Below are 23,526 nucleotides of genomic sequence, written 5' to 3'. Positions count from 1 at the left end.
TTCCAGCCTCCATCAATCAGAATCTAGCTGGTGATGGATAATTTACACTTGTTTGACTGCTGGGATGCCTGGATTCTTTCAGTTGCTGGGTTCCCTTGACCCAGTCATGAATCCATACTGGCCCTATTTTTATTTATTTATTATGTTTTTTTTTTTTTTTTAGGTGTAGATGGACACAACACAATGCCTTTATTTTTATGTGGTGCTGAGGATCGAACCTGGGTCCCGCCCGTGCTAGGCGAGCACTCTATCGCTGAGCCACAATCCTAGCCCCACTGGCCCTATTTTTAATAACTTTAATAACACACTGGACTAGGAAGTCAGGGCCTGCTACTGAGCTCAACTTTACCTCTCTCTTGTCCAGTGACTAGACAAATTCCCCCTTTTTTTTTTTTTTGTACCAGGGATTGAATTTGGGCCACTCAACTACTGAGCCACATTCCTAGACACCTTTGTTTGTATTTTGAGGCCAATTTACATAGGGCCTAAATTGCTGAGGCTGGCATTGAACCCAAGATTACAGGAGTGTGTCACCACACCTGGCCCCCTCTTGTTTTTAAACAGGGTCTAATTTGCCCAGGTTGGTCTCAAACTCGTGAGCCTGCCTTCTCAACTCCTGAGTAACTGGCATTATAGGTATATACCATTGTACAGGGCTCCCCTTATCCTTTTGAATCTACTTGTCCCAGACATGGGGAAAATACTCCCTGCCTTAAGAGACCCCAAAAGTCTCAAGAGTGTCCTTTGGCCCTTCCCATTAGAAAAGATATTTATTTTTGTACTTGAAGTCAAACCTAGGTATGCTCTACCACTGAGCTATGTCCCTAGACCTTTTTGAGACAGGGTCTAATTTTCTAAGGCTGGCATTGAACTTGCAATCCTCCTGCCTCACCCTCCTAAGTTGTTGAGGTTGAAGCTTGCAACACCACACCCAGCTCAGGAAGAATATAGACTGGCTGGGGTTGCAGTTTAGTGGTAGAGTACTTGCCTAGCACGCATGAAGCCCCGAGTTCAGTCCCCAGCATTAAAAAAAGCAAAAAAAAAAAAAAAAAATCCTGAGGGTCTCATAAGCATCTGCCATCATGAAACAAGTTCCCTAGAGGGACAGAGTGACCTACTTGGCTGCAAATCAAGAGTGAATATCTTTAAGAAATGTGAGCTCCCCCAGCACAGTTCAAGTTCCAGGTTAGTTTTCTTTGTTGGTTTCTTTCCTGAGCTCAAATTCTCAACAAGGTTAGCGGGTTTGAAGACACCGCTCACTCCAGAGCTCTTCTCCCTTTAAGGCCTTTGTGTTGTCTGGACCCTGCCTGCTCTATACAAGTGTTCCTTTCCACAGTCTCAGGGAGTAACTCTGCGGGCAGTCAGTTTCTCAGGTACCTGTGAGCTATGCCCTACATGCCCCTAAAGAGTAAAGTTAAAGGGGATGGGGTTGTGGCTCAGTTGTAGAGCGCTTGCCTTGCATGCATGGGGCACTGGGTTCGATCCTCAGCACCACATACATACATACATACATGAAGGTACTGTGTCCTACAATTAAAAAAAAAAGAAAGAAAAAAGAGTGAAGGATATCTGGCAAGATAGTAGCTTCAATTTCATCCCCTAGCCTGGCCCAGCTGACTGCTGCTGCCCTCCCCTGCTAGCCCACAGCCCCACTGTCACCATTAAAGGGGCTGAGACACAGCAAGAAACAAAGAAGAGTAAGAATATGACTAGGAGAAAGGAAAGTTGAACAAGCAAAGTACAGCCAGAATCCTCCTCTTTTTTTTTTTTTCTCATTCTCCTTTATTCCATAAACACCTAGTTACAAGTTGCACAAATCAAAAAATAAAGGCAAAGAAGGGTATGGGGAAGGTTTTTGTGATGTAAGTGAATGGGAGCGTGGGGAGAAGGAGATAAGAGTTGGAACTCTCCACAGCCCTGGACAGGACTATGACTCCTGTACTAAGGGCTCTGAGGAACAGGTGGGCAAAGATCCAGGGTAGCTAAGGGATGGAGGTCTCTAAACCCAGAGCTCACCCCTTCTGCGCATGGCAGGGGTACAATGGAGAAAATGAGGTTTGAAGATGGAGCAGCAAAATGAAAAATCAAGTTAGTGGATAATAGAACAAGTGGAGTCATTGTGTGGTAGGGGGATTAAAGACAGAAAATGTAGGTATCGAGGGCAGTGTAAGGTTCTCCCTGAGACCCCCAGGGAGAGGTGGGGGCCAGCTTGTCTGTTAATTTAATATTAAATTGGGGGTGGGAGTTGGACAGGAAAAAGTTTTTTCAGGGGATGATTTCTCAGCCTCTCAGCCTGTACCTGGAAGGGAAGAAAGATGAACACATATCAAAAGGAAGAAAAAAATATAAAAAAGCCAAAGATTAGGATTTGATCCTCTATTCCAGTGAGAGCATTTTTCTTTCTTTGCCAGCTAGAAGTTAAACTATTAAGAAAAGTATTAGCTGGGAATCTGGATTGCTTCTGCCTGATGGCAGAGGAAGGTGCAAAGGTATGCTCCCCAGCCCCCTTCTGGGCTTGTCACCTTACCATTCCTCCCCCTCAGATACTTACATGAAAGGCTGAGGACCTAGAGGGCCTTCACCAGTCATAGCGGCGGGACTGTCGGGAGGGGGAGTCCTCAGGTCCCTGGATGGCCAGGCGGGGAGGCCCCTCGGCCCTTCGACCCCCACTCACAGATGCCTCATGCCTTCGAAATTCCAGAGGGCGCTGCTGCCGGAATCTGGATGTCTCTCTTCGCCACTCATCATCAAATGCTGCTGCCTCACCTGAGGAAAACACAAAACAGATATGGTACCTCCACATAGCATGCTGCTGGAGGCAGATGCTACAGTAAGACTTCTAAGATAAAAACTAGTGGTGAAGATGGAAGGGATGTGGGGTTGGGGGGACAGAGGCATGGAAGGGAACAACTTTACTTAGCTCTTTGGGTTTCCACATGGTCCCTGGACACTACTGGCAGGCCTAAAGCATGACTACTCAAGAAAGAGGAATTATACACACCCTGGGTATTTAATAAATATTTACTGATTTGAAAAAGGTGAAATAATAGCAGGAGAAAGGAAAAAACTGATCTAGATAGGAAAGGGTAGAATACTAACAATATTTGATTTCAGTGACAAAGTCTTCTTCTGGCAGGACAATGCCAGCACCTGACTGGGTGCCTAACCTGACAACAAGTCTCAAGTATAGGGTTTGCCCATAATTTTGCACAAGAAATATCTGTGGGAGCAGGCAGACAAAGCTATGATATAGCTCAGAGGAACTAGACTTGGAGCTGCTGGGCAGGATGTGGGAAGGAAGGCTTACTCTCATCCAGGTTGATATAGTCCTGCCGTTCCTCCTGGTCTCCTGTGCGGTGATTTCGGGAACGCTGGAGGATGTGAGCCCTATCTCGGATGTGATGCCCAATGGACATCTGCTCTAGTCCACTGTCTGAGTCGCGGACAGTCCTCCGTGTCTCCCGGATCTAAGATGAGGCAGAACATGGCATACTTGGTTGTCCCTTCCAAAGCCCTGGCTACAACATCCCAGGATGAACACACCACCCACAACTTATTTCTGAAAAAAGGTGGTGGTGGGTGCCACTGTCCCCACATACCCCGCCTGGTGCTGAGCGCATCTCTGATGTCTCCTGATAGACCTTGGGGGCACCATCACCAGTATTGGAGTAGGAGATGACAGTAGAGGATGAAAAGGTCTGGCAATTGCCCCCAGCTGTCATATGCTCCTGAGGAGGAAAAGGGAGGGCAGGACTGAATGGGGAGAGGTTCTCTCTGGAGGAGGGATTTCCTTCCCCTTCAGCTGTTTGTTCTTGCCTGTACCTTTCTCACAAATGTGAGAACAGAGAAAACATCATTAACCACCTACGCCCAATTCTTCTTGAGTCCAACACTAAACAAGAAGAAACTCAAGAGATAAAACCCAAATTGCATATTTAAAAAGAATACTGCTTTTCTTTACATCTGGGCATGAGAGCAGATTCAGAATCCCAGTGTTCTGATTCAGTGATTTCACCCAGTTCAACTCCCTCGCTAGCAGTCCCCCAATCCCACCAAAGAAAACACAAGGTATTGCCAGCCATCACTAAGGAAAGGATATGGGGCATGGGAAGGATGTGGTGCAAAAGTCTCACCATATTCCCAATCATGTCATTCATCATCCCAAACATGTCCATGAAGCCACCCGACTAGAGGAAAGAGATGAAAGACAGAGTTAAGGAAGCAATGTCAGGGCTCGGATGGAATGTTGCTGCTCAGGTACCTTCCAGAAACCTGGCTATACATCCCCTTTCTCTTCTTCCTGCATATCTAGCAACTGCTATTTATCATTTTCCATTAACATAGTCAGAACATTCATTTCTCCTCCATAAACTGCTGGCCCCTTCTTCAGTCTCTACGGCTGCTCTAATCCAATTTTCCCTCTCCTGACTGTCATATTTCCCTGTCTTTGGAAATGATCCAGTCAACGGATTCTAAGCTCACAAGGCAGAGCTTGAGAAAATGTTAAAATCCAAAATCCATCTCCTTGGCTCTTCAACTGCCCCTGCCCCCTCAAAAGAACAAATTTTGCTACACAATTACATCTTCTGAATGGGTATGTACCTATAGGAGCACAGAAGTGAGCAGTATCTTTAGCTCACAGGACTCCTAGCACCTCATCAACTCTAAGTTTTGTGAATAGTATCAAAAGTAAAGATTCTGGGGCCACCCACAAGGCTATTCCTGAGTGGCACATTTGGAAATAACATCTAAGGTTATAGTGTCTGAGACTGAGGAACACAAGAAGGACTCACCATTCCCAGCATCCCAAAGGGGGAGACAGCCCCAGCCTACAGCAACACATGAGGAACAGCAATTAGAGACCACATCCTTTCTCCTTACCACCCCAAACCAGACTCATAACCTCCATTTTATTTTTCCATCCTTAAAAGGGGCCACAAAACACTTTTTCCAGACCCAACTCCACTCCTAGGAGATCACTGCACTTGCCAAGTTGGTTCTAGTACAAGAAAATTAATGTGCTTTACTAATTGCCCCCAACCTTTCTCTGGGTCTCAGGTATGTTTCAGCACTGTTACCTGCATTCTGCGGCTGGCAGGCCTGGTCCCTGGCATGTTGCCATCTGTGATGCTAAGGAAGGGGCTATAGCCAAAGCCACCTGACAACATGCGGCTCATATGCTGACGGTGAATAGCAAAGGGGTCCCTGTTGAGTGAAAATACAGTATGGGTGGCAGAAAGGCCAAGCTGTCAAACGCCTATCCCCCAACCCCCAGAATAATAGTCACAGGGCACTCAGTGACACAGATGCCGACTTCCCTCTAAGTGGGAGCTGTAGCTGAGTATCCAGCCAGTTCCAACCAGTCCCAGCCTTGGGAACCCAGATGTCAGTTTCAACTGCTCAGAGACCTGAAGTGGAGTGGGATGAGAGCTCTAAAGCATGAGGGGGAGGGAATTCTCACATCAGGAACATGGGATCCTCAGGCTCCACGTCCCTCATGAAGCGGAACATCCTGATCTCAGCTTCAGGGGGGCTCCGCACTGTTAAGATGTTGAGACTCAGTTACTTGGAGGCAGCCAGGCTTCTAAAATACCCGCTCAGGTTAGTGCGACTCTGAGCACTGCTCCTTTCAAATACTGACTCCTCCAAACTCCAGGGAGACCCTTCTCCAGGTGTCCCACAACGCTTTAGAAGAGAAGAACGCTCCAAACCCCTCTCTCTCATTTAGAGCCATGGAAAATTTTCCCAAGTCTCTCAATTTTTGGCCTCCCCCACTCAAAGCCATCCATTTCCCAAAGCCCTAGCTTGGAGCACACTCCCCGCTCCTCCCCTAACGCCACAGTCCTTCACGAGAATCCCGAGTGCCGGCCCTCCGCCCCATTAATGACCCCAAACACCCCGCCCTCCACAAAACACCCGGCTGCTGTCACCCCCCCCGCCCCCACCAGGCGGCGGGCCTCCCTCTCCCACCGCGCCTGCCCGTGGCTGCCCCAGCTCCGGCCTCCCCGCCGGAGGGAGCAGGAGGGAGGCCTGAGGCATGCCAGACTCAGAGACCCTGCAGCCCCACGGGCCCGCTCTCCTCGAGCCTCACCGGTCCCCGACTCGGGCTCAGCGGCCCATCCGGTCGGTTTCGCTTCTCACTGCGCTGCAGGATCAGGGTCGTGGCCCGGGACGCAGGGATTGGTCTGGGCTGGAGCTCCACGGCCTCCCGCGCCGCCTACTCCCTCAGCTGCCACCTCTGTACCCCCGCCCTCGGCCCGCGGAGCACGATCCTGGGCCAGGCCCGGACGGAAGTGACGTCACGATAGACCGCCCCGGGGCCGGGCAGCAAGAGCCCCGCCTGCTGGCGTGGGTGGGGAGCAAGCGAGGGGGCGGTATAGCTGAGTGGGGCCAAGGCCCACCAGTCCTGTGGGGATGAAGGGGAGGCCTCATTAATAAATTGGATCTTGGTTGTGGGGACTGGAAGAGACTCCCTGTGAGGGTGGGAGGAGGAGGAGGGGAGTCGGTTCCTCGGAGAAGACCGCGAAGAGAGGGGGCTGGGCGGTGCAGCACTTTCTTTGGGGAAAGAGAATGGGGCAGGCACCCCTGGGGGGTGGGGCTAGCTCTCTGTGGGCGACGGGGTGGGGCGGATCCCTGGGGGGCCCTTTAAGCAGACTGCCTACGGAAGCGTTTAGCCTGGGAGGGAAGGAGGGAGGACAGCCTTTCTGCGCGGGAGGCATTAGGACCGGTCCCTTCGGGAGGGCGGGGTCCGTTGGAGTGACGTAGAGGAGAAGGTGACAACTCTCTAGCTCAGGTCTAGTTCAGGCTTGGAAAAGTCTGACTGGGGCAGAGAATCAGGTTGGGGGAGTGGCCGCCAGGTGGCGCTCCTCTGCCAGGCTGGAACTTAAGCCCTTTGGGAATTGGTGTTGGCAAGGCTCCTGAACCACTCAGTGACCCATCTGTGAAGGGTCGGAATGTCAAAGCTCTGCTTCTGAAATGTTAGGTTTTGTTTTTTGGTGCTGGGGCTGTACCCAGGGCCTCGCGCATTCCAAACATGTGCTTTACCATTGAGCTACACCCCAGTCCTTGAAATCTTCGTTTAGTGCTAATTTCTCCTTTCTTTAGCTCTTGTGTCTTTAAAAGCTCCCAGTCCGGCACCAATCTTTCTTCCCTGTATTTAGGTAGATAGGTCAAGGGTCTAAAGTTTGGGGGGAAAAGAGGTGGAGAGCTCAGTTAACCAGGATCACCCCGGGTGAATCTAAAAGCGACCCAGAAGACCTGACTCCAATGCCAGGAACTGATACTTTGACATAGTAAATGTCTTGCATAAAATGTGACTCTGCTGAAGAGAAGTGCCCTCCCCCTTGGGGTCAGGGATTTCAACTAAATAGTGTAGACTTTGAACCAGACACATCCAAACTCCAACTCTGGCTGGTTCTTTACTCTGGCTTTTAGTCTCATTGGTGCTGACTGGAGCACACCTGTAATCCCAGAGGCTGAGACATGAGGATCAGGAGTTCAAAGCCAGCCTCAGCAACAGCGGGGCACTAAGCAATTCAGTGAGACCCTGTCTCTAAATGAAATATAATATAGGGCTGGGGATGTGGCTCAGTGTTCAAGTGCCTCTGAATTCAATCCCTGGTGAGAGAGAGAGAGAGAGAGATAGATAGATTTGTTCCCACAATTCCCTGGGGGAAGAGGAGATGGTCTTTGGTACTCAGGAAAAGGTGCTGGGAGCAGGGCTTCTAAGGTTTCCTTGGACTTGATTATTATTAAAAAGGAAAAAACAATAGTGGAGACTGGAGGAGCAGACAGTTAAGCCAGACTTGCAAAGTCAAAGAAAACCGGAAGAGTACAAAAAATTTTGTTTTCCATTGATATTTCTGGGAAAGAGACTTAGTAAGATCTTAAGTTTCTATGGGGACATCCCACCATGCAACTACCCTTTCCTCTTGCCCCAAAGGAAAGTAGTTTGGAATAAGACAGTGACCCCAGCCTAGTGGAACACATCTGTGATCCCAGCAACTCAGAAGGTTAAGGCAGGAGCATTGCCAAGTTTGAGACCAAACTTGGGGAGACTCTTCCTCAAAATAAAAAGTAGAAATGGGCTGGGGATGTAGCTCAGTGGTAGAGTGCCCTTGAGTTCAATCCTCAGTACCCCAAAAGAAAGTTACCCCACTGAAAGTTCTTCTACCCAGACTTAACTAAGAACATTTATTTTTTCGGGCTGGGGATGTGGCTCAAGCGGTAGCGCGCTCGCCTGGCCCGGGTTGGATCCTCAGCATCACATACCAACAAAGATGTTGTGTCCGCCGAGAACTAAAAAAAAAATAAATATTAAAAAAAATTTCTCTCTCTCACTCTCTCTCCTCTCTCACTCTCTCTTTAAAAAAAAAAAAGAACATTTATTTTTGTCTTCTCCTCCTTCCAAAGCAAGTATTTTCTTTTTCTTTTCTCGTTTTTGTGGTGATAGGGATTTAAACTAGGGCCTCACATATGCTAGGTAAGTGTTCTATAACTGAGCTACACCCTAACCCCAAAGCAAGTTTTTTTTAAATTTTTTTTTTAATATTTATTTTTTAGTTTTCGGCGGACACAACATATTTGGTTTTGTATGTGGTGCTGAGGATCAAACCCGGGCCGCACACATGCCAGGCGAGCTCGCTACCGCTTGAGCCACCTCCCCAGCCCAGCAAGTTCTTTATTATCCAGGCAATCAACAAATGTTTAAGGATGTCTCTCTTAGGTATATTGTACTAAACATAAAAAGAAAAGGATAAGACAGACCCTGCCAATGTGAGGCGTAAAATCTTCTAGTCTCCTTGTTTCTTATTTGATTATATGGTATCTACTGTCTTTAGGTGGCTGCAGCCCTTTTCTTTCTTCCAAAACTCAAGAATCTCATATCAATTATTTTTATCTTTGCATGATTTTAAATAAATGTGTTATCACTCCTGGGAATATTTATAAATTACAATTTAGCTCTTAACCATGAGACATAGCTTGAAGACTAAGGTTTCTTTCTTTTTTTTTTTTTTTTTTTTTTGTTGTTGTTGTACCAGGGATTGAACTCAGGGGCACTTGATCACTGAGCCATATCCCGAGCCCTATTTAGTATTTTATTAGAGACAGGGTCTCACTGAGTTGCTTAGCAGCCTTACTTTTACTGAGGCTGGCTTTGAATTTGCGATCCTCCTGTCTCAGCCTCTTGAGCCACTGTTATTACAGGTTTGCATGACCTTGCCAAGCTAAAGCCTAGGTTTGGATTCAGGAGAAAAAACATTCTTGAGACTAGGTGTGATGGTGAATGCCTGTAATCCCAGCTACTCAGGAGGCCAAGATATAAGGATCACAAGTTCAGATTGGAGGCTATTTAGTGAAACCCTATCTTGAAATAAAGAAAGCTGGAAATATAGCTCAGTGGTAGAGTACTTGCTTAACATGTATGAGGCCTTGGGTTCAATCCCAAGGAAAGAAAAATTGTCAAACAGGTAGGGATGACAGAGATGTATTAGCTTATTTTCAGCAGCCTCTATCTTACCATATAGGTGGCTATCTACTGTAGGAATTGAAAGGATACATACAATTTTACAAATAACTAGAGTTTATACCTGTATTCCTTCTCTTTCCTTCTCCTTCCTTCTCTTGCCCTCTCCTTCCTTTTGCTTCTTTTCCCTTCCCTTTTCCTCTTTCCCTCCCTCCCTGCCTGCCCATCTTCCTTCCTTCTCTGTCCAATGAATTTCAAGGAATTCTTCAGTCTTTCAAGTTTTCCATAAATATGAATATAGAAGGGAAATCAGGCCCTGCCAGGGGTAAGGCAAAGGAGGATAAATATCATTGGGAAGGAAGAGAACCAAAATGATTCCTATCTTTACTACTCTATCTTGTAGATCCAAGTCAGGAAATCCTTGAGAGGGTAGAGCTAGACCAGAGAAGAGGCCTTCTTTAAGTGTGAGGTCACACATCTGGAGCAAACCCAGGGCAGCTAGATATTTGAACAGAGTGAAGGTGGAGCAATGATGTTACATAGGGTAATTACGACATTCTGTTTATTTTTTTAATTTTTTTTTAATTATTCATCCATTTAATCCAAACAATGTTGATTTTTTTTGTTTGTTTGTTTTCCATCCTGGGATTGAACTCAAGGGTGCTCTACTAGTGAGCTACACCCCCAGCACTTTTTTTACTTTTTTTTTTTTTAAGAATTTTAATATTTATTTTTTAGTTTTCGGCGGACACAACATCTTTGTTTGTATGTGGTGCTGAGGACCGCACGCATGCCCGGCGAGCGCGCTACCGCTTGAGTCACATCCCCAGCCCCAAAATTCTGTTTTTTAGTAGAAAGGTATTTCAGGAAATATTTTTGAACTTCTATAAAATGCCAGGCATGGATATAGGTGCTAAAGATACAAAAATCCTTAAGTCGTGATTGAAAACATAAGGAGTAAGGCTCAGTGGCGCATGCCTATAATCCCAGCGCTCAGGAGGATGAGGCAGGAGGGTCATGAGTTCAAAGCCAGCCTCAGCAACAGCAAGGCCCTAAGCAACTCAGTGAGACGCTGTCCCTAAATAAAATACAAAAAGGGCTGGGAATATGGCACAGTGGTTAAGCACCCCTGGGTTCAAACCTCTGTATCAAAAAAAAAAAAAAAAAAAACATAAGGAGCCTAGGCTTCAAGTCAGTGAGTGATGCTGACCCTTTAAGTAGAGGGAGGAGGGGGCTTAGAGTCAAGAGGAGGCCCTCAAGGACTATAAAGAATCTAAAAAAGGAAAGGAAATAGAAGGTGGATGATGGCCCCTTCCCATGTATGCATGGGTGGATGAGAGTACTATCAATTGAAATAGGAAACACAAGTGAGCTGTGGAGCTTCTGGGAGAGAGAAACTGAAGGGAATTGGAGTGAGGACTCTTAGAGATCAGGAGAGAAGCTAAGCTAGAGATTTGAGAGTTACCAGTGTTTGAGATCTGTGCTGGTAACAGGACTTCAAACCATGAAAATGCACGGTGAAATAGCTTAAAGGGCTGCAAAGAGTAAGAACAGGACCTCTGAGACTGAAGTCACCTAGAAGGGTTCAGCCAGCACACATTTGCTCTTCATAGTGATTAAGTCCTCCTTCAGTTTTTTTCTTTTTTTTTTTTTTAAAGAGAGAGTGAGAGAGGAGGAGAGAGAGAGAGAGAATTTTTAATATTTATTTTTTAGTTCTCGGCGGACACAACATCTTTGTTGGTATGTGGTGCTGAGGATCGAACCCGGGCCGCACGCACGCCAGGCAAGCGCGCTACCGCTTGAGCCACATCCCCAGCCCCCAGTTTTTTTTCTTTTTCTTTTTTCTTTTTTTATTTTTTTTTTGCATTCAATAAGTTTCTAACTGTCACTCCTGGTCCCATTTTCCCTAGTGTTTTCATGTTCACTTTATTGGTCCCCTGGATCAGCTACACAGCCTGTTTTAGTTTTGCTAGTTAGTTGGTTGATAGCTATTGGAGATTGAACCCAGCATGCTTCACCACTGAGCTACAACCCCTGCCCTTTTCATTTATTTGGAGACAGGGGTCTAGTTAAGATGCTGAGAAGCTGGCCTCAAACTTGAGATCCTCCTGCCTCATCCTCATTAGAATAAAAAATACTCCATGTCAAAAAATACTCTACTGTCATGTGTGTATTATAAGAACAAATAATTTTTTTTTTAGTGAGAAAGAGGGAGAATTTTTTTTATTTTTTATTTTTTTATTTTTTTAAAGAGAGAGTGAGAGAGGAGAGAGAGAGAGAATTTTTTTTTTTTAATATTTATTTTTTAGTTCTCGGCGGACACAACATCTTTGTTGGTATGTGGTGCTGAGGATGAGGATCGAACCCGGGCCGCACGCATCCAGGCGCGCGCACTACCGCTTGAGCCACATCCCCAGCCCAAAAACAAGTAAAATTGAAAGAGAGAGAGATGGGAGAGAGGGAGGGAGGGAGGGAGGGGAGGGGGAGAGGGAGAGAGAGAGAGAGAGAGAGAGAGAGAGAGAGAGAGAGAGAGAGATACAGATATCAAGATAGAGATCCTCCTTCCTCAGCTTCCCAAGTCATTGGGATTACTAGACGTGTGCCACTAAGCCTGTCTGCACAGTCTGTTTAGTCTGAAACATTAAACGTGAAAATCTGAAAACACACACACACACACACACACACACACACACACCCCTATGGTAAAGTATATGGCAACAGTGGTCTAGATGACCTTAAACAGCAACTGTAATTGTCCTCTGTGTGTGTGTGCTGGCAATAAAGCAAAGGCCTCATGCATACCTTGGCAAGTACTCTACCACTGAGCTACATCCTCAGCCCTTTGGCTTTCTAATTACAAATCACTGGGGCTGCAGGTGAGACAAGGAGGTAGAAAAGGAAACAGGGGGTCTGGGGATGTGGCTCAAGCGGTAGAGCTAGAGTGCTCGCCTGGCATGCACGTGGTCCTCAGCACCACATACAAATAAAGATGTTGTGTCCGCTGAAAACTAAAATATATATAAAAATAAATATAAATTCCCTCTTTAAAAAAAAAAAGAAAGAAAGAAAGAAAAGGAAACAGGGGTTTTATTTTTTGATGTTGTGAATTGAACCTAGGGCCATTTGGGTTCAATCCACAGCACACACACACACAAAAAAAAAAAAGAGAGAGAGAGAGAGAGAGAGAGAGATGGGCAATTTAGAGTCAAGGTTTGGTAGCCACTAGTATATATGGCTATTAAAATTTAATTTAAAGTTAGGGTTGGAGTGTAGCTCAATGGCAGAGTGCTTGCCTAGAATGCATGAGGCCTGGGTTCCATCCTCAACACTGCAAAAAGGAAGTAATTAATTAAAATTAAAAATTCACGGGCTGGGATTGTGGCTTAGTGGTAGAGCGCTTGCCTAGCACATGTGAAGCCCTGGGTTCGATCCTCAGCACCACATAAAAAAATAAATGAATAAAATAAAGCTATGGGGAAAAAAGTTACCTCATTAAAAAAAAAAAAGAATTTACTGGCTGGGTGCAGTGGCACAAGTCTGTAATCCAAGAGACTCAAGAGGCTAAGGCAGGAAGATTGCAAGTATGAGGCTAGCCAGACCCTGTCTCAAAACAAAAAAATGGAGAGGGCTAAGGAGATATGTAGCTCAGTGGTAAGGCACCCCTTTCAATCCCCAATATTTAAAAAAAAAAAAAAAATCCTAAACTAAAAAACTTCACTTTCTCAGAAAATGCACTAGCCACATTTTCAAGTGTTCAATAACTACATGTAGCTACTATATTGGAAAGAATAGATGAGGAACATTTCCATCATCACAGAAAGTTTTATTGCATAGAGCTAGAAAGCACTATAAATGATGTTCTCCTTCTGGGCTTTTCTGAAGACCATGAAAGCTTTTTGAAGAGTACATATAAGGGGAGAAAGTTAAAGAAGAACAGAGGAGGCTTGGGCAATAGCAAACTATTCTACGTGTAAAAGAGGTCATGAAGGAGAGCATAAAGAATATGAAAAGTCAGTCAAGAATCTGAAGGATAGGTATAATGATAAAACCAATTCTTTTTACTGGAGAGAAAGTTCAGGGAGAAGTAAAAAAGCCAGAGAAATTTTAGTTCTGATGTTCAAACATGAAAGATAGTGACCACTGGAACATCAATAGTTAATGACAATCTCAAATCAGACAAGATCCAAGCCTGGTATCTTGGCAGCATGTTGTATGTTGATGTATGTTTTCCCACCCCACCTAAAGAAAAAAGGTTTTAAAAAGTAATCTCTGAGATTGGATCCAAAATGATATCCCTGGGCCAGGAAATAAATCATTTATTGAGCTCTTCATCTTGTGCCTAGTATTATACACAAAAAGATATTAACAGTATGGGTGGAAGTCCAAGGAAGTCTGTTTGGTGTTAGAAACACTGGACATGAAGCTCTGCAAAGTCAGGAGAGATCAGGGATAGACTCCAGGAATGGAATACTAAGAGGAAATACTATACAGAGAGATTTGACTGATGGAAAAAGAGTGCTGGATACAGGTCCCTTATCAGGGTGAGCCCTTATCAGCTTGTACTTTGATTTACCAAGCTCTCTCCATCTATTTCTTGAGGCAGGCACCATGTCTTTTTCATTCAGCTTTGTGTCTCCATCATATAACATAGTCCTGACTACCTAGTAGAAGATCAATTATAGTTTGTTGACGTGGAAAAGTTAAGCTTTTTATGGAGGGGCACAAAGAAACTTTACTTTTTTTTTTTTTTGACATGGGGAATTAAACCCGGGGTGCTTAACCATTTTGCCACATCCCCAGCCCTTTTTTATATTTTACTTTGAGGCAGGGTCTCACTAAGTTGCTTAGGGCCTTGCTAAATTGCTAAAGATAGCTTTGAACTCAAAATCCTCCTGCCTCAGCCTCCCAAGCACTGGGATTATATGCGTGTACCACTGTGCCTGGGTCCTTAGAATGTTTTTAAATTAATTTAAATGTAAGTAGAATTTTGATGACTGATAAAGACCAATTAGACTAATAGCATTCATGATGAATTGTTGTGAGGGTTATTTCTTATTTAACACGGTTGGGGATAACATACTCGAATATGATCCAAAGTTAGATTGAGTGGGGTTTCTCTCTCTCTCTCTCTCCCCCCCCAACCCCTACCTCCCTGAGCCCATCTCTTCTCAATTCTCCAGACTTGTTTTTTTTTTTTTGGGGGGGGAATGGGGAATAGGTTATTGAGAGTGGAATGGGGATAAAAAAGTAAAATGAGTGGAGATGGCCCCACACTCAGGTTTCTGTCCTCTAATGCCTTGAATAACAACTAGACTTTCCTTTGCATTTAACCTGTGGGCTAAATATACACACTGAAAAAATTCAGGAAATTGGAGAGGGAGAATTTACTAAGAATGACATGAAAGTAATTAGAATTGAATTTTCTTCCACATTCAGTAGTAAGGTAAGTTTCTAGGATGTCAGATCAGAGGGATCAGGCCTCTCTTGTTGTCACCTGGTCTTCTTTTTCCCACTTTCAGAAAATGTGTAAGCAGCACAGTTTCTCCATTCAACCAATGGGAGAAATTCTCAATTGGGCTGTAGAGTAATAGAATTCCAGGAATCTACAAGCCTCCACAAAGGCTCAGAAGTAGTTTTATGAAAAGGAGCAAAAACTGGCATGTAACACCACTGGCCCCAGAGGCCCAGAGACTAACTTCAAGGATTGTTGGGGTAGATTTCCAGTATCTCACTCACTACAAATTCATCCTATCTAATTTCTAGCTTCTTTCTCTTGAAGCCTGGGGTCCAACCAGCAAGAGAAAAGATAAGGGTTGCTTCCCCCTTGCAGGAAAGGAATTAGATCCAGCATCCAGCCTCCTAAATTTTCCCCCTCGAGTCCCTGTGGACCCTAGTGTCCAAGCTCTTAGATTCTCAAGGCGCTCCCTTGGGCCTTGGGGCAGGATTCCCATTCTCTGCCTCTCCATCTCCCTGGAATTTTCCACTGCAGCTGCCTCCGCTCCCAGACACCCCTCCCTGGGCAAAATTCCCGGCTCCCTCCGCCTCCCCTTCCCTAATCACACCTCATTCCCACCCCCAGCCCTAGGCCCAGCCCACAGTCCGGCCCACACCCCACGCTAACCCTGGTGGTCTCAGTTAAAGAAGTGGGAGGCCAGACACTTTATGAAAGGGTGAAGAGGGTCCACATCTCCCTTCAGGGCGGGGGAGAAAGGACTATGGAGGGGCTGGTCCCCTGTGGGGCTGGAGTGGGGGGAGTGGCCCTCCTCACATCCCCATATAAGGCAGGGCAAGCAGCTAGGCTTCTGCATTGGCTGATTCAAATGAGCATTCCACCTGGCAACAGGGTTTCTATTGGTTCTCAGGAAAAATAGGAGGAAGGTGGATGGAGGTTGTTGGTGGCGGTGATTGGAGGGGGGAGGGGAGTGGAGGTGACCGGAGTGGGGGGCGGTTACCAGGGCAACAGGGTAAGAGCCCAGCAGGGTGTCCGAGACAGCAGGCGGGGCAGGGAGGTGGAGAAGGGGGACAGAGGAAAAGAGGGCGGGAGGGAGAGGAAAGAGACCGACCAGGAGGAGCGAGACTGGGAGACCTGTGGCGGGGGGGAGGGCTAAGAGAGGGGACGGGTAGCGAAAGAGGGGGAAAGAGGGAGCTAAACGAAGCAAGAGAGAAAGTATAGAGATGGAGATGGTGAAAGATCGCCAGAGACATCAGCCAATGAGTCACAGAAACAGATTGAGAGAGGGAAATGGAAAGATCTCAGAAAAAAAGATGGATAGTATCAGGCAAGGAAAAGCCTGGGTGGAGCCCCAAGATTTCTGAGGAGACCAAGACTGAGAAACTGATAGAAGAGTCAAGAGAGAAATTGCGAGGTGTGTATATCAAGGGATCAAAAGATGGTGTACTTAAGCACTGTATCATAATGATGATGATGGCTCAACAAGGAATGCCCTTTTATTAAGAAAATGAAATGATAAAAAGGTGAAGAGTAATAATAATGTCAATTATGGAATATGACACACCAAAGATACACTTTCTTCCAAATCACAACCTCCAGCCCATTCACCTTACTGATTTTTAGAACAACCCAGGTCCCCGACCTGAAATCCCAAGCTTCTCAAAATGACCCTAAACACACCGTGGTTGAGGGTGAGAGTAAAATGTCCAGAATAGGATGGGGCTGAAACTCCAGATCTGGACGTGTATTATATTTGCAAAGATGGCAGCAGGAGAAAGAGAAAAGCAAACAGGGGGAAAATGTAAAATAAAAAAAAAAAAAATAGGACATGAAGAGGAGTTAAGGAAAATCAGCTAATGATATGGGGCCAGGTTGACTTGACTGAGTCAGATAAAACAAAAACAGCATTGTCTAGGAGAGACAGGGAAAGAGTCCTGAGGTGCAAGGGTAGAAGAGGATCAGTAAGAAGTGGAGAATTGCTTTCAGAAGAATGAAGATGTAGATTGTTGTAAGAGAGGAGTCTAGGGAGATGAATAAAGAGGGCTGAAGAGAAACAAACAAAAAAATCAGATAAATAAAAGTGAGGTTAGAGAGGCGAGTAATAAAGGTGGAAGTTGGAGAGAGGAAAGGAGGTTGCAGGGCCTCTGATTCCCCGTCAGATCACAGTAAAGAATCAGGAAGGGAGGAAACGGAACAGGGCCACAGAGGTCAGTTTCAGCAGGAGAGAAGGCCAGGCTGCCCTTTTCCGCTCTCCCATCCCTTCCTTCCTTCTCAAGGCTACCCAGAGAATGTCGATGGACGACTAAGATGGGAAATCTAGCGTCATGTAGAAGTAGCTTTCAACCAACCTTCCTCCTCTTCTTTAAGCTTTTGGTTTCTCAAATACCTGCTCGGCCTCCCAATCTGCACCCCCGCCCCGCCTCTTGGCAACATCTCAGGGCTTTTGGGGGTCAGTAGGATTCTGGCCACCTCGCTAGTCCGCCCCCTGAGCCAGACTCCACATTCGCAGGCAGTAGGTTGGGATTTGGAGAGGTGTCTTCCCGCAGGAACCCCACCCCTTCCCACCTCCTCTCCCCACTCTTCTCTCTCAGCTGCCGTCAGTCTCTCCATTTCCCCCTCCTGGTCTCATTCTCCCTCCCGCCTCTTTCGCTCTCCCTCCCCTCGCTTTCATCCTCCTATCCCCACCTCTCCAACCTCCTCTTTTATCCCCCTCCCATCTCCTCTCCTCCCCGCTCTCTCCTGCCCCACCCCTGGGAAGCCCCTCCCGTCGGGCAGCGCCGCCTTATAAGCGGGTTCCCTTCCCGGGGGCGGCAGCGGCTGGTCGGCGGCAGCTCTGCTGGTGCGGGGGCGGCAAGCTCAGGACCAAGCGACCGCGGCCAGAGCGCGCCGGCCACCGCCCGCACCGCCCTTCCGCCCGCCCTCCGGACGGCCGCAGCCCTGCGGGTCTCAGCTCCGGACCCACCCCCGCCCCACCCCGCGCGCCTCTGCCGCCTCTTCCAGAGACACAGCTTGCCGAGCGGCCGCCGCTGCCGCTGTCGCCGCCGTCGTCGCCACCGCGCTAGGTTTCGGCCGCGGCCACCCTCCGCCGTCCAGGGCTTCTCCGTCTCGGCCCCGGGACCCCGGCTCCCCGCCAGCCCCGGCCCCGGCACCATGTCGGAGAAGAGCGTGGAAGCAGCGGCCGAGTTGAGCGCCAAGGTACGGGCAGGGGCGGCGGCGGCCGGGCCTCCGCGCTGCCTCTGGTGGCGGTGCGATCTACGGCCCTAGGTTGCCCCCGACGGCCCCGTGCGGCCCTGGCGCCCCGCTCCCGGCGGACCCCACTCCGCCCTCCCCCAGCTGCCCGGCCTGGCGCTGGTTACCCCGCTACGCGCGGCTAGCGCCAGCGCCCTCTAGCTTCCCTGCGCGCACGGCGTCTCGGTCCTGGCCTCGCTGCTCGGTTCCGCGCCCGGCCACCACCGCGTCCCCACCCCCTCTGGCCCAACCGCGCCCGCCTCTACCTTGACTGCTTTCCCGTCGGAGCTCTCCGTGCCTCGCTTTACATTGTCCCTTCCCTGCATCCCGTTTCTCTCTCTCTCCTCTGAGTCCGACCTCACCTTTCCGCTGCTAAGCGGTTTGAGATCCTCAAGTGTAAACAGGACTCTCCTGGGAGGCTACTCCTCTCGGGCCCCTCCCCTAGCGGCCTGTCCCTTGCTTCTCTCCCCGGACGGCATCTGCCTCTTTTCTCTCATTGCCTCCTTTCTGTCCATCGCCATGCATTCCTTTCCCAGCACCAGCTTTCAGTTTTCTCTTCGTTTTCGCCTCCCCCGACCCCGCCAAAAAAATCTTGAAAACCTAAAAATCAGAAGGGGGTTGGGAATATAGCCTTTGGAAAAGCTGAGACTTGGCACTTCATGGCCTTGCATGGAGCTGTCCTTGCCCTCATCAGCTCCCTTCCCGGCCTCATCCCTTTGCCCTTGCCTCTCTTCCTGGCTTCCTCTAATTTCCCTAGGGAACCTGCGGAGTGTCGCTTTGGGAAATTAATGCGGCCAGGATTTGGGGGCTGGGAGCTGGATTTTGTTGGGGGGGGGGGCGTTGCTGAGGAGTCACACAGTTCTCTTGGAGGCCAGGGAAGTACAAGGGGGGAAGACAGTGGGAGAGGGCACATGTATGAGCTTTGACAGGTGTGCCTGTGTGGCCCTCCGGTGGGCTGTGCGGTGGCATGTGACTTCAACGAGTAGGTGTCTTTGTATGTCTAAAATCTAGCGAGTGTGTGGGACTGCCCGTGTCAGTTACATGTGTGCGTGTGGAGATGTAGACGTTCTGGAGCCATGTTGTTGCTTTGTGAGCACCGAGTAGCTCCACTGTGCTCTTGTGCTGTCTCAAGAGTGTGCCAGAATGCCCAAACACCGAGCCATGTGTCTCCAGATCGCGTGGGCGCTCCTCTGTGGCTGTGTGAATCAGTATTAGTCTGTGTCAGTGAGTGCCTGTGTTGAGGCCAGAGAGCTGCTTAGCCCAAGACCTAGAGCCCAGGTCACATACTCTCCTGGAAAAGGGATCATGGAAGGACAGTGACCAGAAGGACAGTACAGGGGAGGAGAGGGTCCGGCCCCTTGGACTTTGGACTCTGGTATTCTCCCTCCCTCTCCCTCCCTCCCTTCAACTGCCCAGTTAGAAAACTCAGGCCAGGATCTTACCAACCTGGTACAAGCCCCCTAGGGAGAAGCTGAATTAGCCCCTGGGTCTCTTGATCCTGGATATAGGGAAAAGCCCACTAGGTGTTAGAATTGCCAAACCTGCCTTGTGGCAAAAAAATGAAGACAGCAGAGTAGGATGAAATAGAAACTTAGAGTTAGAGGATCAGGTGTGCTATGCTTACCTTGAAGGTGAGAAGGGAACTGAGTGTGCCCTAGGCCAGCCTATTGGCACCAAGCCCCTCTCTAATCCCCAATTCTGTTCCAGGGTGATCTGTTCACACACAAAACTTCCATCCATATGGAATCAGGTACACAAGAGTTGTACACCAACACCAGATCAGATCTCAGGAGGATATCTGCAGTGTCCTCAGAACCTGCCAAGTGATGGGATAGGGAGAGAACTGAATCGGAAGGCAGGTGTGGTGTCCAGAGGGGATGCCCACATGGGCATCCACCGGAGATGGGATAGGAGATGCCCATGGGCCAGATCAGAATAGGACAAGTGTGTGCCTGACCACATCTTGGGGTGAAGAAGAGGGGCAGTGTGGTGGGAAGATTCACTGGATGGTACCTGCCCCATCCATCTTCCCATTCCCCTGTTTTTTGCTCTCTTCATCTACCATGTCTTTCCTTTCCATGTTTCTTTTATCCTACTTTTACCTACATTTCCATTGGAAATGGCCACTTCTACTCTTCCATCACACCAATGTATAGACTATGGAGGTAGGGAGGAGGAAACTCCTGAAGCAGTTTTGGGATAGGCATGGTAAAATGGGAGTAAGGTTCTGGAATTATGCTGGGGTGCTCTCTCTATTTCTGTAGAGTTTGACCAAGTTTTTTAAGTTGTGGGTACACATAATATTTTATTTATTTATTTATTTTATGTGGTGCTGAGGATTGAACCTAGTGCCTCATGCATGCCTGGCAAGCACTCCACCATTAAGCTATCATGTAGGACCATGTAGGATCAGCCCACCATGTAGGATCTTGAGGATTAGGGAGACACAGATTGGGAGAAACAAAGGCCTGAGGAGCTGAAGGGGAAGCTGGGAGAGATGCCCAAGAGAGAAAGTACTCAGGAAAAGGCCCCAGAGGTAGACAAAAGGCAGAGGAAAGCCGGCAGTGGGAGGGGGCAGGCAAAGGAGGAGGAAGGACATGAAGGGGGTGGGGCATTGAGGCTGCCAGCAGATGGAGGGGATTTGCTTTGCTGAGCTGAACTCTTCAGCCTGGGAGGTTTGGAAGAACTTGTCAAGGATGGGGGATCAGTTACCTTGGCTGCCTGTTCCCCTTTCATTGGGACTTTTCTCACTCCCCTTGGGTCTTAGGGAAGAGGTGTCAGGTGTCAATCCCTCTGTGGCCCTAATATAAGGACCCTGGTACCTCTGTTCTAAGCTGTGGCCACCTTCTTCACTCACACACCTCTAAACTTAATGCAGAGAGGGAGAACCAGGTCTGGAGGCACTGAAGGGCTACACATCATTTGTGGTGAAATAAAGGTGACTTCTTTTTCCCTTGCAGGATCTGAAAGAGAAGAAGGAGAAGGTGGAGGAGAAGGCAAGCCGGAAAGAGCGAAAGAAAGAAGTGGTAGAGGTGTGCAGGGGTCAGGTGGGAGGTGACCACACGTGCTCGACCATCTTCCCTCCCTATTATTACGTCCTTCCTCCAGCTACCTTCTTGGGGTGTTGGCCCATGTCCCATTGTCCCACCCTGAGGCCTGTTGTCACCCAGTGCCCCTTACCATGGTGTGTAGAGGCGCGCAGCTAGCCCTACAATACTCCCTATCTTGATGCCCTCAGGAGGAAGAAAACGGAGCTGAGGAGGAAGAAGAAGAAACTGCTGAGGATGGAGAGGAGGAAGATGAAGGGGATGAAGAAGGTGGGGAGGGGCAGTGGAGGTTGGGCTGGAAAAATCAGGGCTAAAAAGAACAGTCAGGGTGGGTTTGAAGACCTGAAACAGGGCTGAGGGCAACCACAGGGGGTCTTTGCCAGAGCTTTCTGCTCTTCCCCAATGACCCATTTCTGGCTCCTCAGATGAGGAAGAAGAAGAAGAGGATGACGAAGGGCCCGCGCTGAAGAGAGCTGCCGAAGAGGAGGTTTGGGCTGGTTGCCGGGCCTGAGGGGCTGTCAGGGATGCAGCAGGGGCTGGGTGCCCTTTGGACTTGGACCCAGATCCTAGCGGTGGCACGGGCGGGGGCTGGAGCATGGCTAGCCGGGACAGGGGGAGGTCCCCTCTCCCATTTTACAACTATCCCAACTCTTTTCCTCTCCTCAGGATGAAGCGGATCCCAAGCGGCAGAAGACAGAAAATGGGGCATCGGCATGAGCCCCCTGCCAATGGGCTGGGGGTAGTAGGCCCCTCAGGGCCTGGAGGTGTGGGTGGAAACAGACAAGTACAGCCACCCTTCACCTGGCTCCCTGCTCTGGATCCTGCACCAGAACTGCCACCCTTTCTCCCCAGCCTTCTCATTTCCGCCTCTCCAGACACTGTCCCTCCACCCTCACTCTGCCATTGTTCCACCTCCTGACCTGCTCCATTGAGCTCCCCAGCTGGTCCCCAGTGGCCCTTCTCCCCTCCTTGCTCTCTTCCTCCCTTTCCTCACCCACCATGGCACTTGTCCTCGTCCTTGGGTAGCCTCTCCTACCTACTCTTTGCATCCCCCAGCCTCATGTCCTGCCCTATCCCTCTCCTGCCTGATCCCTGGGTCTCCCTCAGATCCCCTCCTGTCAGACAGCGCCAGGCCGGGGTGGGGCCGGGGTTGGGGCCGAGCCCCACAGCTGCCCCCCTCCCCTCCCCTTTTTGTATAATTTAATAAAGAAATGGTCGCGCTTCTGTTTTTAACCTGTCTTCTGCTTTCCCGAGGTCCAGAGAGTACACTGAAAGGGTAGAAAAGGATGAGGGTAACTGGCTGACCTCACACTCAACAATTCCAAATGATAAGTCAGCCTTCCAGGGATGCAGTGGAAGCCTAGCTCTTCTTTTGAGAGCTGACTTATGTCTCGTTTGGCTTCTTGGGGATGCTCCTCCCCAGCAATGCACACACTTCCCCGCTAACCCACACAAGATCTAGACACTGCTGAGCCCAGTGGAAAGCTACCAGCTCTATTGTGCTGAACCAGGCAAATAGAAACAGCTCCAGAAACAGGAAGTCCCGCCCTTGAAGTGGGAGAGGCTAGTAGACTTGGGTCCCTACTTCCTAGGATCTGGAGGGAAAACTTCCTGGCATTGAAGATGCCCTCTGCCTGACACAGGAAGCAAGCTCCTTTCCAACAAGCAGGGGAGAGCTCCAGAATTTGTTCCCAGGCCTGTCTCCTTGTCACTGGCCCTCCAACTCTTCCAGCTGAGCTCCTTGGGCTCAGAACAAGAGTTGTCTGTCTCAGCATTTTTTCCCTAACCTTTCTGCCTTAAATTTGATCTGGTATAAGATTTAGCATTTTTCAAAGTCTACATCACCCTTGCCCTTAGTACAGAACCTGTGGATTAGAAACTTTGGACAGGGAAGAGGGATTGATTAATTGTCAACACCGGAGATAAGGAAATACCCACAACTCACCCAGGGTCAGGACCACACACAAACACAGCTTTTGCCTTCATACAAATTATTAATTTTTGGCAAATTATTAATTTTTTGGGGGGATGGGGTACTGGGGATTGAACCCAAGGGTACTTAACCACTTAGCCAAATCCACAGCCCTAAACATAAAGTTGTTTAAGGCCTCCGTAAGTTGCCATAGCTGGCTTTGAACTTGTCCTCCTGAGTCACTGAGAAACTATTAAATCTTTTTGAGAATCAGTTTCCACATCTGTGTAATGGAGGAGAAACATTTCATGAGTGACAAAGTGTCCAATATAGTGACAGGCACAGAATGAAGGCTTGAAAGAATGTAGCTATTCACACACTGACATTCCCTTCCCCACTTCTACTGTCATGTAGGGTGCAG

The 23,526-nt window shown here is 48.3% G+C and overlaps 2 protein-coding genes across 2 annotated transcripts; one reads left to right on the top strand and one right to left on the bottom strand.

Moving 5' to 3' along the window:
• Positions 1 to 1,745: 1,745 nt before the first annotated feature.
• On the bottom strand, positions 1,746 to 6,283 carry Mlf2 (myeloid leukemia factor 2). The gene is made up of 9 exons (XM_026403259.2): positions 6,092 to 6,283; positions 5,462 to 5,540; positions 5,079 to 5,205; positions 4,794 to 4,829; positions 4,134 to 4,187; positions 3,600 to 3,728; positions 3,308 to 3,467; positions 2,552 to 2,766; positions 1,746 to 2,299 (listed from the first exon to the last, which is right to left on the bottom strand). Exons 2-8 carry the CDS (start codon positions 5,509 to 5,511, stop codon positions 2,579 to 2,581), a joined length of 744 nt encoding a protein of 247 aa, XP_026259044.1. The 5' UTR covers positions 5,512 to 5,540; positions 6,092 to 6,283; the 3' UTR covers positions 1,746 to 2,299; positions 2,552 to 2,578.
• Ptms (parathymosin) lies at positions 6,038 to 22,417 on the top strand. Its single transcript, XM_026403274.2, has 6 exons — positions 6,038 to 6,374; positions 17,428 to 18,113; positions 21,107 to 21,178; positions 21,385 to 21,463; positions 21,619 to 21,680; positions 21,860 to 22,417. Exons 1-6 carry the CDS (start codon positions 6,038 to 6,040, stop codon positions 21,908 to 21,910), a joined length of 1,287 nt encoding a protein of 428 aa, XP_026259059.2. The 3' UTR covers positions 21,911 to 22,417.
• Positions 22,418 to 23,526: the final 1,109 nt, after the last annotated feature.

The sequence above is a fragment of the Urocitellus parryii genome, chromosome 5 (genome assembly GCF_045843805.1).
Source record: "Urocitellus parryii isolate mUroPar1 chromosome 5, mUroPar1.hap1, whole genome shotgun sequence".
Taxonomy (NCBI): domain Eukaryota; kingdom Metazoa; phylum Chordata; class Mammalia; order Rodentia; family Sciuridae; genus Urocitellus; species Urocitellus parryii.
This window is presented reverse-complemented; position numbering and strand designations above follow the sequence as displayed.